The sequence below is a fragment of the Salvia miltiorrhiza genome, chromosome 7 (genome assembly GCF_028751815.1).
Source record: "Salvia miltiorrhiza cultivar Shanhuang (shh) chromosome 7, IMPLAD_Smil_shh, whole genome shotgun sequence".
In the NCBI taxonomy this organism is placed as follows: Eukaryota; Viridiplantae; Streptophyta; class Magnoliopsida; order Lamiales; family Lamiaceae; genus Salvia; species Salvia miltiorrhiza.
Window position 1 is genome coordinate 51,895,698 of NC_080393.1, and position 12,834 is coordinate 51,908,531.

Here is a 12,834-nt window from a genome sequence, read left to right on the forward strand (position 1 = left end):
AATCAACCAACTATAGTACATTATTACTATTGAATTTTTAAAAACTAAATATGCTACTTAGTTTGATTGGATTAATTAATAATCGGATTGAAAAATTCAATTATTTGATATATGTTTAAGGAAAATGTAGTTTGGCGTAGATGTGAAAACTCTAAATTTTTAGTTATCTAATTCAATTTTAAAAAATGACGAGTTTACAACAATATTAACATTGAGAAAGCTGAAAATTATAATTGTGCATTAAACATAAGATGATTTTCTAATCACTAACATTTATATAAATAAACTAAAATATAGTAAATTTTGGCTTAATATATTTAAAACTAATTTATCTTGATATGTCTGCATAAGTTTTTTATTTATTCAACGTAGAAAATTGTCAATTGTACTAAATTAGTGATAATACAAATTGATTAATTTATTTATAAGCAATTTCGCTTGGTATATGTTTTTGTATAGTTCTAAACAAGATGATTCTTCAAATTCACTTTTGATCTTTCAAACTCCGGTTGAAAGATAATGTTAAAAATCAGAGATGGTCTATCAAGCTTCATTTGAGATGTACTCAAAACTCAATTTTGACTCCAAACAATATAATGCTCATAAGTTATAAGTGTTTTGTCAAACTCCAAAGGAGATGATGTTTATAACTAAATTTTGGTCCTTTAAGATTCAAATAAGATAATTCTTAGTACTCATCTGCGGTCCTTCAAGCTCCAAATGACTGATGCTTAGAACTCAGCTTCAATCTATATCAAACTATGAATGAGATGATGCTTACAAGTCAATTATATAGTCTTTCAAGTTCTACACGAGATGATGCTTACAAGTCAGTTATAGTCTTACAAGTATTTTGGCTTCTAACAATATGATGCTCACAAATTAGATATAGTTTGTCAAGTTCCAAACAAAATGATGTTCACAACTTAATTTCGGCCTTTGAAGCTCCAAGTGAGTAATGCTTAGAACTAAGCTCTATCCATCAAACTATAAACGAGATGATGTTCACAAATCAGTTATAGTCTTTCAAGTTCCACACACGAAGATGCTCACAAGTTAGTTATAGTCTTTCAAGCTTCGCACGAGATGATGCTCACAAATCAGTTATGGTCTTATGAGCTCCAAATGAGATGTTGCTTACGAGTTAAGTTTTATCTTTTCAAGAATAAGATGAGATGATACCCATAAGCCAAATCTCATATAACAAGCTTCAAAAAAGATAATGATTAGAAGTTCAATGTACAAAGTTTAATGTGATATTTCAAGCTACAGATAAGATGATGTTCAAAAGTTTTGTAAGGTTCCGATGAGATGATATTCATATATAAGACATGGTCTTAAATTTTGTCTATCAATTTATAAAAATTACACTCCTGAAAATTAGTAATTTTTTTATATATAATTAACAAAAAAATACGATGTGTCAATTCTTCATCATATATTATGTCAAATAGACCTAAATCTTTTCTTATTATTTTTTAAAATCGTCAAGCTTACATCAACTTTTTATGAAATTTCATCAAATAATGTATAAAAAGACAATCTATTTTAACTCTCAATAAGAACTATAACTAGCCAAAAGGCTTGATCTATACTAGCAATTTATTTTGATAAAATAAAATTAAAATTTTAAATAATTTATATAAAAATTATTTATATGTTGTAATAAAAAAAATGTACAATAATAATTACAACATAAAGTGGCTCCCCGTCGAATTTCGACGGGTTACACACTAATTATTTTAAAATACCTTATAAGGCGGAAAGATATTCCAATAGAATCTTTACCCAATCGATGTGAGATAGACGGAGTGGCTTTAACAATCATTTCTAGATTTTAATAAGTATGAGTAATTTTAAAATCCAATAAGTATTTGTGATAAACTAAATACTAATCTACCAAAAAAATCCTACTTAATCATGTTTATTTGTCCATAAAAAAGATTCACTCCAATGTTTATACTATTCCAATTTTTACCTAATAATGTACCTTTATTTCACTTTTTGTATACTTACAACAACTTTAACAATTTTATTAAAATATGTGTCCAACACACAATATGATAGTACTATTTTATGGACGGATGGAGCATTGAGCAAGTACGGCTTACTAAACTGGATTTTATTTGCTAATGAATATCTTAATAGAAATTATTTATAATAAGTAAACTAAAAGTTCTTGCACCCGTCAGTAAGAAAATATTGAATTAATTGTATGAACAAAAAATCTAACAACAACATTAAAAATAGTAAATACAGTGAAAAGTAAATTATTGGATTTAGCTATCAAAATAATGTTTCATTGTAAGTTCTAATTTGTATAGCCCAAGCAGCATGTTTAATTAAAAGGATAAATGAACCTGTGGATGTTTCAACATTTCAAAAATGATATTTTTTATTTGTTGATGAGTTTCTTTTATCCTAAATAATTTTTATTTCATTGATTATGATTCATGAACGATGAAATTTACAAAATGAAAAAAAAAAATGATGAGCACTAGGCACTTATCACATAAAAAGCAATATACAATGTCACAAAAGTAAACGGCTATTTACTATTTTATTCAAATTGAAATTGTATTTATAACCCTTACCTAATATATAGAATCCTAAATATATAATATCATTAAAAAAATATGCAGGTAAACGGATTTACTGATAGATAGTCAGGTATACCCGATACTCGAAAAATAGTAGTCTTATCTATCCGATACCGCCTCAAACCCATAGAATATCGGATATTGGATATTCAATATCGGTTCGGATCCGGATTACTTGGTACCGAATAACCTGAATTTCTATCCCTGATGGACACAATGAATAATTTTATATTGTAAATTATTGATTGACTTCATTTCAAGTCGATTCGATTGGCCGGAAAACATGATATAGTTTTTGTTGTAGAAGTGCAACCGATGTTTATATTTTTTTAGCTGATTTTTATTCTGAAAACGATACGCATCATTTGCTTGCCAATTATTGCAAATTCTATCATTTTTAAAATAATATTTATCGTAAATATTTGTATAGTTAAAAACATATTAATGTGTGTAAAATGAACTATGTAACGTGCACAACAAAATCATAAAAAGAAAACGACATGTAATTGATTGCCGAAACTAAACTTTCGGTGGTAATAATTAATTGAAGATTATTAGTAATTAGGATAACGTTTGGTAGGTAAGTAGCCTTGCCGACCAAATATGTTCACAGTTGAAAAACTGACCCATTTGTGTTAATTATTTTATTATAGATACATTTACAAGCACCTAAGCATTGTAAGCATCATTTCACATCTATGTTACAGAATCATAAAATATATAATTCAGTAAACAATAAGAGCATCTTCAATGCATTGATGTTTAGAGGGTGTCTTAGAAGGTGGTCCCCATCTAAGACACACCCCTCTCCAACGCATTGTGTCTTAGATGGGTGCTTAGATTCTCATTTCTACAAAATTCACATTTCTACACTTTTATTTTTAAAATTCATATTTTATTAAAATTAAAAATCTACATTACAATAATTTAAAGACATAATTTAAATACAATAAAAAAAATTAAAATTACAATAATTTCCTAGGGCTCAATCGGACCAAAACGAGACCAAATGTGCTCCTTCAAGTCCAAAGTGAGGCAAGCATGCATCTCCGTGTCTCGCATGGATGCTTGTCGTGCAACAAATACACGAAAATCCGGTGGAGTACTGGCATGAGGTTGAGATGCGGCGCTACTCGAAGCTTCGTCGGCGTCTTCTTCCCACTGTGTTGCGTGCTCGCCTTCGTCTTCGATGATCATGTTGTGCAAAATGATGCACGTGAACATGATGTCGTTCATCTCCTCCTTGCTCCAAAGACGCGATGGGCCTTTGACGATTGTCCAACGAGCTTGAAGGACGCCGAAGGCTCGTTCAATATCCTTGCGAGCCGCTTCCTGCATCACTTTGAACCTCTTCCCCTTCGGATCCGTTGGATGTGTAGGACTCTTCACGAATACAGGCCAATTGGGATAGATGCCGTCAGTCAAGTAGTACACACTTGTGTAGTAGGCGTTGTTGACTTGATATGTGACCGGCACCCCCATTCCTTGCAGCCGATCGTTGAACAACGTCGAGTTGTTGAACACGTTGATGTCGTTGTTCGAACCAGGAGTCCCAAAAAAAAGCATGCCAGATCCATAGATCTTGCGATGCGACGACTTCGAGGATGATGGTCGGTTCCCCCTGATCGCCGCAAATGTATGCACCTTGCCATGCCATTGGACAATTCTTCCACGGCCAATGCATGCAATCGAGGCTCCCTAGCATTCCCGGGAAGCCGTGCTTCGCTTCGTGCATTGCTAGAAGCCGTTGGCACTCGGCGGAAGCCGGCCTCCTCAAGTATTCTGCGCCGAAGAGTTGAATAATGGCTCGACAGAATCTGCACAAGCACTCCAACGTACTGGTCCGCTGCCCCACAGTTAGCTAGCATACGAACAGCAACCGTGCATTTCTGCAACAGTGTGAAGCCGGGTCTCCCAAGTGCATCCGTGCGTTGTTGGAAATATGAATCGGATTGCACGACATTAACGATACGCAAAAACAACGCACGACGCGTGCAAAATCGACGGCGGAAGACGTTGTCGGGGTAGACCGAATTTTCGTCAAAGTAATCCGCGTGCAAATGTAGAGCGTCGGCTTCACGGTCCCGATAAATGTAGGCCTTCTTTGCCACTCTTCGTCGCCAACGACGAGGTTGCGCATCCGAATCACCAATAGCTTGAACAATTTGATTAAATTCTTGCACAAGATTGGAAAATTCTTGAGCACGTCGCTCGTCCTCGTGGCTTGATGAGGAGGAAGACATTTTGTGTAGAGAATTTTTGATGTGGAGATGATTTTTAGATAATAAAATGAATGGAATTAAGTTGGGATATATATAGATAAAGGGGCAAAAAAAAATTAAAATTGGCTATACTACAGTTGGCTCCAATGGTCGATTTAAAAGAAAAAAAATATTTCAAACGATTAAATTTTAAAAAAAACAGAATTTCGATTTTTTTTTAAATGGGGCGCGTCCGAAGGACGCGCCAAACATTTCCTTCCTTCGCCCCGGGTCTTCGCTAAGACACCACCTCGCATCAGGGTGGGTCTCTAGTGCAACCGCCCTCCCAGCGCCCCGGATTGAGACTCCCTTCGACCCTGCCGGTGGAGATGCTCTAAGTCGTGTAAATATATGTTTATACTTGAAACTCATAGAAGAGCAAGTAATAAGTGATAAGCCATTAATACCTCATCTTTAACATTCCCTCAAACATGGTTCCAGTAATTTTAGTGGTTGAAGTCTTCAAACTCTGATGATTTCATTGATTTATGATTTTGCCGATATCACGAGTAGGGCCGATTTGTTCATGAGACGGTCGCCTAAGTCCACAACAATATTAGGCTCCGATTATATATATATATATATAGGAATGGGATCATATAGATCCCAATGCTTATAATAGATCCCTAGATCCAAATCTTGACCACACATTTATGACATGTGGCGCATCAAGATGGTGACACGTGGCAAGGAACTTCCAAGCATTCAAAGGCAAAATCTGGAGGGGTAAAATTGGAATGTAATTTTCGGATTTAATTATTAAAAAAAAATATTTTTTAAAATTTTCTCAAAATAGATATATTTTAGATGCATATAGTTTCACACAAAGATGCATAAAGTTTTCACATGAAATGCATAACTTTGAACAGAAAAATGCATTTAATTTTTCCAGTTTTGGTATTTTCACCACCCCACCCCATACCACCCCCAATCCAGCCCACACCACCCCCCAACCCTCCCCATTACCACCCCCAAAAATAGGCATGTTTCACATGCATATAAAATCAAACAAAAATGCATAAAGTTTTCACATAACAATGCATTAAATTATACAAAAAATGCATTTCATTTTAATAAATCTGGTAGTTTCGCCACCCCACCCCTGCCCCACCCCCACCCCACCCCACCCACCCCCACCCCCCACCCCCCCACCCAAATTTTTTTTTTTAACTGATTTTCTGACCACTTACCCCCCCCCCACCCCCCCCCCCCAAATTTTTTTTTTTTCAAAAACTGATTTTCTGATTGCTGACCTACCCCACCCCCACCCACCCACCCCCACCCACCCTTTTATAATATTTTATTTTAGGGTATAGGGTTAGGGTTTAGTTTTTAGGGTTTAGTATTAGTGCATAGGTTTTAGTGTTTAGTATTTATTTTAGGGTTTGAATTTTAGTATTTAGGGTTTAATGATGTTTAGATTTTAGTGTTTTAGTGTTTAGGGTTTAGTTTTTAGGTTTTAGTGTGTAGTGTTTTAGTGTATGCATTTCGGTGGTCGAAAATCAATTTTTGAAAAAAAAAATATATATATATTTTTTCAAAAAATGTAATGTATTTTTGTGTGAAAGTATATGCATTTTTGTGTGAAAGTATATGCATTTCTGTGCGAAAGTATATGCATGTAAAACATGTACTCCCTCCGTCCCGTTAATCAAGTCCCCTTTCTTTTGGGCACGGGTATTTAGGAGACTAAAATTAAGAGTTAAATGGTATATTTAAAAAAGTTGTTGTTACTTTAATTAAGGGTCTCAGGCTCTAATACCCTGCCGCACCACCACAATTTCTGAACCGCACCACTACCTGTGCACCACCGCACCACCGCCAGAACAGTGAACGGAAATCAAAAAACGGAGGCGCCTTAATTTCAAAAAACAGAAATCACCAAAACACTGGAAATCAAAAAACAGAAATCACCAAAACACTGGGCCTTAATTTCAATTTCTGAGCCGGAACACCAAAACACCACCACAGAGAAATCAAAAAATGGATCTTTCAATTTCTGAAATTAAGACAACGAAAATAATTGAAAGGGTGGAGGCGAGCCCTAATCGTTTTGGGCGAAACAACAAAAAATGGAAATCTTTCAATTTCCTCTCTGCAGCGGCCGACGGCAAGAGGTGGTGGGCGTTGGAGCCCGCGGAGGCAGAGGGCAGAGGCGCGAGGCGGCGGAGGCGTTGGAAGTGGAGCAGGAGGATGGTGGAGGCGGCGCAGGAAGATGCTGGCGAAGGCGCGAGGCGCCGGAGGTGCCAGGCGGTGGAAGGAGGCGGAGGGCAGTGGCTGTTGCGGCAGAGGCGGCGTTGGAGCCCGCGGAGGCGCGAGGAGGCGGAGGCATTGGAGGCGGAGCAGGAGGAAGGTGGAGGCGGCTCAGGAGGATGGTGGCGGAGGCGTGAGGATTGTGGCGAAGGCGCGAGGCGCCGGAGGTGCGAGGTGGTGGAAGAAGGCGGATGGAAGGTGGAAGGTGTTGGAGGCGATGGAACAAGATGAGAGAGTGGGGATGATTTAGAGAGGAGAGAGAGAGAGAGAGAGAGAGAGAGAGAGAGAGAGAGTGGCAGAATCGAGGTGGGTAGGGAGTAATTAAGTTACTAATCCATCCCTAATTTTAGCCAAAAAAGGAAAGGGGACTTGTTACATGGGACGGCTCTAAAAGGAATACGGGACTTGAATATTGGGACGGAGGGAGTAATTTTTTTATGCATGTAAAAATCAATTTTTCAAAAAAATTTTTTTTTTTTGGGGTGTGGGGTGGGGGGGTGGGGTGGGTGGGGGGTCAGTGGTCAGAAAATCAGTTTTTGAGAAAATAAAAAAAAAAAATTTGGTGGGGGGGTGGGTGGGGGGGTAGGGGGTAGGGGTGGGTCAGTGGTCAGAAAATCAGTTTTTAAAAAAATTAAAAAAATAATTTTTTTGGGGGGTGGGGGGTAGGGGTGGGTCAGTGGTCAGAAAATCAGTTTTTAAAAAAACAAAAAAAAAATTTTTTGGGGGGGGTGGGTCAGTGGTCAGAAAATCAGTTTTTTAAAAAATAAAAAAAAATAAAAAAAAAATTGGGGGGGGGGGGTGGGTGGGGGTGGGGTTCTGGGGTGGGGTGGGGTTCAGGGGTGTGGGGGGTGGGGTTGGGGTGGGGTGAAATCTTATGCATTTTGATATGAAACTTTATGCATTTTTATATGAAAGTTCATGCATTCTCGTATGAAACTTTATGCATCTAAAATATACCTATTTTGAGAAAATCTTTTTTTTTTTTTTTAATTTCGAAAATTACATTCCAATTTTACCCCTCTCTAGATTTTGCCTTGAAATGCCTTGCCACGTGTCACCATCTTGATGCGCCACATGTCATAAATGGGTGGTCTAGATTTGGATCTACGGATCTATTATAAGCACAGGGATCCACCGGAACCCAACCATATATATATATATATATATATATATATATATATATATATATATATATATATATTTTGTGACTTGGAGGAGTTGGGGAGGGGGAGCAGTGGGGTTTGAACCCGGAACCTCACTGTTCACACACAGGATATCGCACCGCTTGGTGTCCCCTTGAGGACCGATTATATATCTTCAATAAGTATATTTTTTTAATAGTTTGCAACATAATGATGAAGAATACTTGTTTTATCTTTAGAGTCGGTCTCATCGAGAGATTACAAATAAAAACTATGAGTAATTAAACACATAAGATGTGTTACACCAGTGGTAAGCTTCTTCACTTGCCATCTTAATATCGCGGGTTTATTTCTCAAAAAAATAAAAATAACAATTAAAGGATAATAATAATAATAATAATAATAATAATAATAATAATAATAATAATAATAATAATAATAATAATAATAATAATAATAAATAGCAACGCTAGAAGTATAAAGTAAATAAATAAAAATTGAAAATTATAATTAAATAATATAATAATAGTTAAAAAATTGAAAATAACAATTAAAATATAATATAATTAAAAATAACAAACACATAAGGAGTTGAGTACATAGTAAATAACTAAAAAATTGAATAACAAACGCTAGAATTATAAAGTAAATAAATAAATAATTAAAAGAATCAATTAAAGAATTCTATAAAAAAAATCAATTAAAGAAATGATAATTTTTAAATCTAAATAAACAATTGTAATTTAAAATTAAAAAAATATAATAATAACAAACCCATAAAGAGTTGAATATAAAGTAAATAAGAATTAAATAATATAATAATAACTAAAAATGACAAAACGTATAAAGAGTTGAATATAAAGTAAATAAACAAAAAATTGAAAATAAAACAAACGCGAGTTGAATATAAAGTAAATAAGAATTAAATAATATAATAATAACTAAAAATGACAAAACGTATAAAGAGTTGAATATAAAGTAAATAAAAAAAAATTGAAAATAAAACAAACGCTAGAAGGAGGGCTTGAACCTCCGACCTTGTGGTTAACAGCCACACGCTCTAACCAACTGAGCTATTCCAGCTGTTGCTTTTTAAATGAATTATCTACTTACTTATAAAATTTAAGTGTTGATATTATAAGTTTTTAGACAAATTGGCGTACACCAGCCCCCAATATATATATATATATATATATATATATATATATAGGGTGTGGTTCCAGAGAGAACTACATTATTTGTGAGAACGGGAGAACCATCAAATCTAATGCAGCCACTGTAAAAATTAATGCATTTGCTGTTAAAATTAATGCACTAAATTTTTTTAAAAAAAATGCTCCCTTCAGGATTCGAACCCAGGATCTGCATTCATCCAACAAGATGATGCATCCACCGTAGATATTGATGATCGAATGGCTGAAAATGGTTCTCCGGTCTTCTTTTATTTATGGTTCTTTCTTGAACCTCTCCCTATATATATATATATATATATAGGAGAGAGCTAAAATAAATACACTTCTTCAGATATAAAATAAGAATCATTTTTAGCTTTAGATCATCAAGATCTACGATTGATTCATCATCTTGTTGAATGAATTCATGGTCATGAGTTCAAATCCCAAAGGTATCAAAATTTTATTTTTCGAAATTCATGCCTTTATACAACGAATTCATACATTTTTCATAATTCTTATGTTTTATTTTAAGAGGTGCTCTCACGGTAGCCCTTCCCTATATATATGGAGAGGTTAAAATGAAAACTTTTATTTAAAATAAGAACGGAGAATCATTATTAGTTATTTGATCATTAAGAACTACAATGGATGATGCATTATCTTGAGAATGAATGCAATATCTAGGTTTGAATCCTAGAGAAAGCGAAATTTTTTTTTTCCAGTGCAACTAATTTCACGACAAATGCAGTAATTTTACAGGTCAGTGCAATATTATTAGTTGTCACGATAAAATATGTTTTTTCACGATAAAATCAGTCCTATATATTTATATACTCCATTCGTCCACCAAAACTATGACAATTTTGGTGGATACAAGTTTTAATAAAATTAGTTGTGATTTTATGTAGTTGAAAAAAAATATCACCATTATATGAAATGACTGGTCGAGATTGAATTTGAGATGATTTTATTATAGATCATGAAAATATGTGAGACAATGTTCTGAAAAGAAAGGGTCATATTTTTGGTGGACGACAAAAAGTGTCATACATTTCGTGGACAGAGGAAGTATATAGAAAGTGAATTATGTAGTTTCATTTTCCTTAGATAGTATATAAATTCAAATCTAAACTTCACTTTTTTTTATGTGTCTCACTAAAATCACGACATGTGGCAAGACTTCTAGTACCAAGAATGCACAGGGTAAAATATGAATAGCAATTTCAGACAAAAAAACGTGCATGTATATCATTTAATTTAAGTGGATCCCAAACTTGTGCATATTTATGTTTAATCATATATATATTTGTGTTAAACTATATGCAAAATCAAGGCGACAAGCAATGATCAACGACGAGAGGTGTACCAACACCACCACTAGGAATGTTTAAATTCTTTAACCTAACTCACATAGTCACACCACATTCGAATAACCACAAGATGTGTGTGTTGGCTAAGCAGTAGATGGTTAATGCTAAGGTCTAAGGTGGATTACCGAAGACTTCAAATAATTGGCATGGAAATGTCATAATAATAATTATTGACTGGAATTTCAAATCCATCCCTCATCTGTAGTTCCATTTTGGTCCACTGAAATCCTTGCTAACTTTTCGTATATGATTTCAATACATCCATTTTTATATCTATTTTCAAGTTTCAATAAAAGTAGCTCTTCCACTCCATTTCCTTATTATCAGGCTAAATTCATTTGCTCCACTAATAATTTTCCGGTTTCATTTTTCAGCCTTATAACCTGACGTTTTAAGACCAAAAAGAGATTAATCCAGTTTTCAAAATTGATCAAGAATATGTTCTTTTCTGAATTTATTTATTTATCCAAGTTTTGATTTGATTTGATTTTTCTTCAACAAAAAAGAAAAAAAAATGGCGACTTTTGGGACGACGCAGAAATGCAAGTGTTGTGATAAAACTGTACATTTTGTAGAGATGATGTCTGTTGATGGAGTTCCATATCATAAGACATGCTTCAAATGCCATCAATGCAGTGGACGTCTCTCTGTATAATTCTTCTTCTCATATACTTTCAATATTTGTCTACATCTACATCTTCTATTTAACAATTAATATGTTTTATTTTACATATATATTTTATATATTATGGAGGCGTTTGGTTTGATGAATGAGATAGATAAGATTGAAGAGGTGATTAAATACCACGTAATTTGGATGATTAGATGTGGGCCGAGTTATCAATCACAGACGCAATGTTGCAAACCAAACACTTGATTAGATGTGGATCAAGTTATCGTTATACCATATTAGTAAGGGGAGACAGTTATCCAACTTAGAAAAACCTGCTTCCTTTTTGACAAAAAAATAAAAGTAAAAGGATCTTCTCTTTGCTCCAAAGTGAATCAAGAAGCAATTTGAATCATCAAATCTGAGGAAATTACTAACAATAATGTGTGTATTATTTGCAGATGAGTAGCTACTCAGCTGTGGATGGGAACCTATACTGCAAGCCTCACTTTGAACAGCTCTTTAAAGAAACTGGAAGCTACAATTTTAGCAAGTCTCCAGGTTTATTAAACATTTTAAGATTAAAAAACATTTTTTTTTTTTAAGAATTGATATCTTATAGTCTTATATGCCATTTTCAATTTATTGTCTGCAGCAAAACAAGCAGAACCACAGGTACATGCGTAAATTAATTAATGAATTATCCAACCATATTTTATATATTTCAGTATGTGACATTTATATATATGTCCCACACAATTTTTCATTATATATATAACTAATTGCAGAATAAGACTCCCCCTAGTAAAATGTCCTCCTTTTTCTCTGGCACCCAAGAAAAATGTGCAACCTGCAAGAAGACAGTGTATCCATTGGAGAAGGTAATTTCGTGATATATGTCATTTTTAGTAATTAATTGATTAGAATTATAGTATAATTTGGATTGTCCATTTTTGTAAATTTTTTGCACGAGGAAAATCTGCAATCATTACTTATAATATTTGGAGTTCAAACTTGTGATATTTCTTTATTACCCCAAATAGACGCATGCTTGATTTGTGCCCCGAGGAACAGGAGTAGGGAATTGGAAATGAAAAATAAATAAATAAAATAATTACTTGATGCTCAATTTGAAATGGATTGTTAAAAATTAATTTAATTAAGCTCCATTAGATAAGCATATAATTTCAAACAGGAGTATCAATTTTAGTTCCCTTTTGGTTTCATATTAGGATAACAAACCTGACTTGAACTGTACTCATATAGTCATATTCCCCCTCGACAAATTATAAATATAACTTTAGGTATATGCATATTAATGATAATAATTAATACATCTATCACATTATATATGCCCACCTAAGAATTTTTTATACAACAATTTTTTTTTTCTCTCGTACGTAGTATTTAAATTCAACATGGA

The 12,834-nt window shown here is 34.0% G+C and overlaps 2 protein-coding genes and 1 non-coding gene across 3 annotated transcripts in view; 1 reads left to right on the forward strand and 2 right to left on the reverse strand.

Annotated features, from left to right (window-relative positions):
* Positions 1–3,259: 3,259 nt before the first annotated feature.
* On the reverse strand, positions 3,260–4,843 carry LOC130994371 (uncharacterized). Its single transcript, XM_057919416.1, has 3 exons — positions 4,263–4,843; positions 3,607–4,221; positions 3,260–3,269 (listed from the first exon to the last, which is right to left on the reverse strand). Exons 1-3 carry the CDS (start codon positions 4,841–4,843, stop codon positions 3,260–3,262), a joined length of 1,206 nt encoding a protein of 401 aa, XP_057775399.1.
* A 4,422-nt stretch (positions 4,844–9,265) lies between these two features.
* On the reverse strand, positions 9,266–9,339 carry TRNAN-GUU (transfer RNA asparagine (anticodon GUU)). The gene has a single exon. It is a non-coding gene; the product is annotated as a tRNA-Asn (tRNA).
* Positions 9,340–11,194: 1,855 nt separating this feature from the next.
* The window catches only part of LOC130994739 (LIM domain-containing protein WLIM2b-like), a 2,680-nt gene continuing 1,040 nt past the window's right edge, over positions 11,195–12,834 (forward strand). Inside the window, exons 1-4 of the mRNA XM_057919801.1 lie at positions 11,195–11,450; positions 11,873–11,972; positions 12,067–12,086; positions 12,200–12,292. Coding sequence (XP_057775784.1) covers positions 11,316–11,450; positions 11,873–11,972; positions 12,067–12,086; positions 12,200–12,292 — 348 coding nt within the window. The 5' untranslated portion in view covers positions 11,195–11,315. The remainder of the gene's footprint in view (positions 11,451–11,872; positions 11,973–12,066; positions 12,087–12,199; positions 12,293–12,834) is intronic.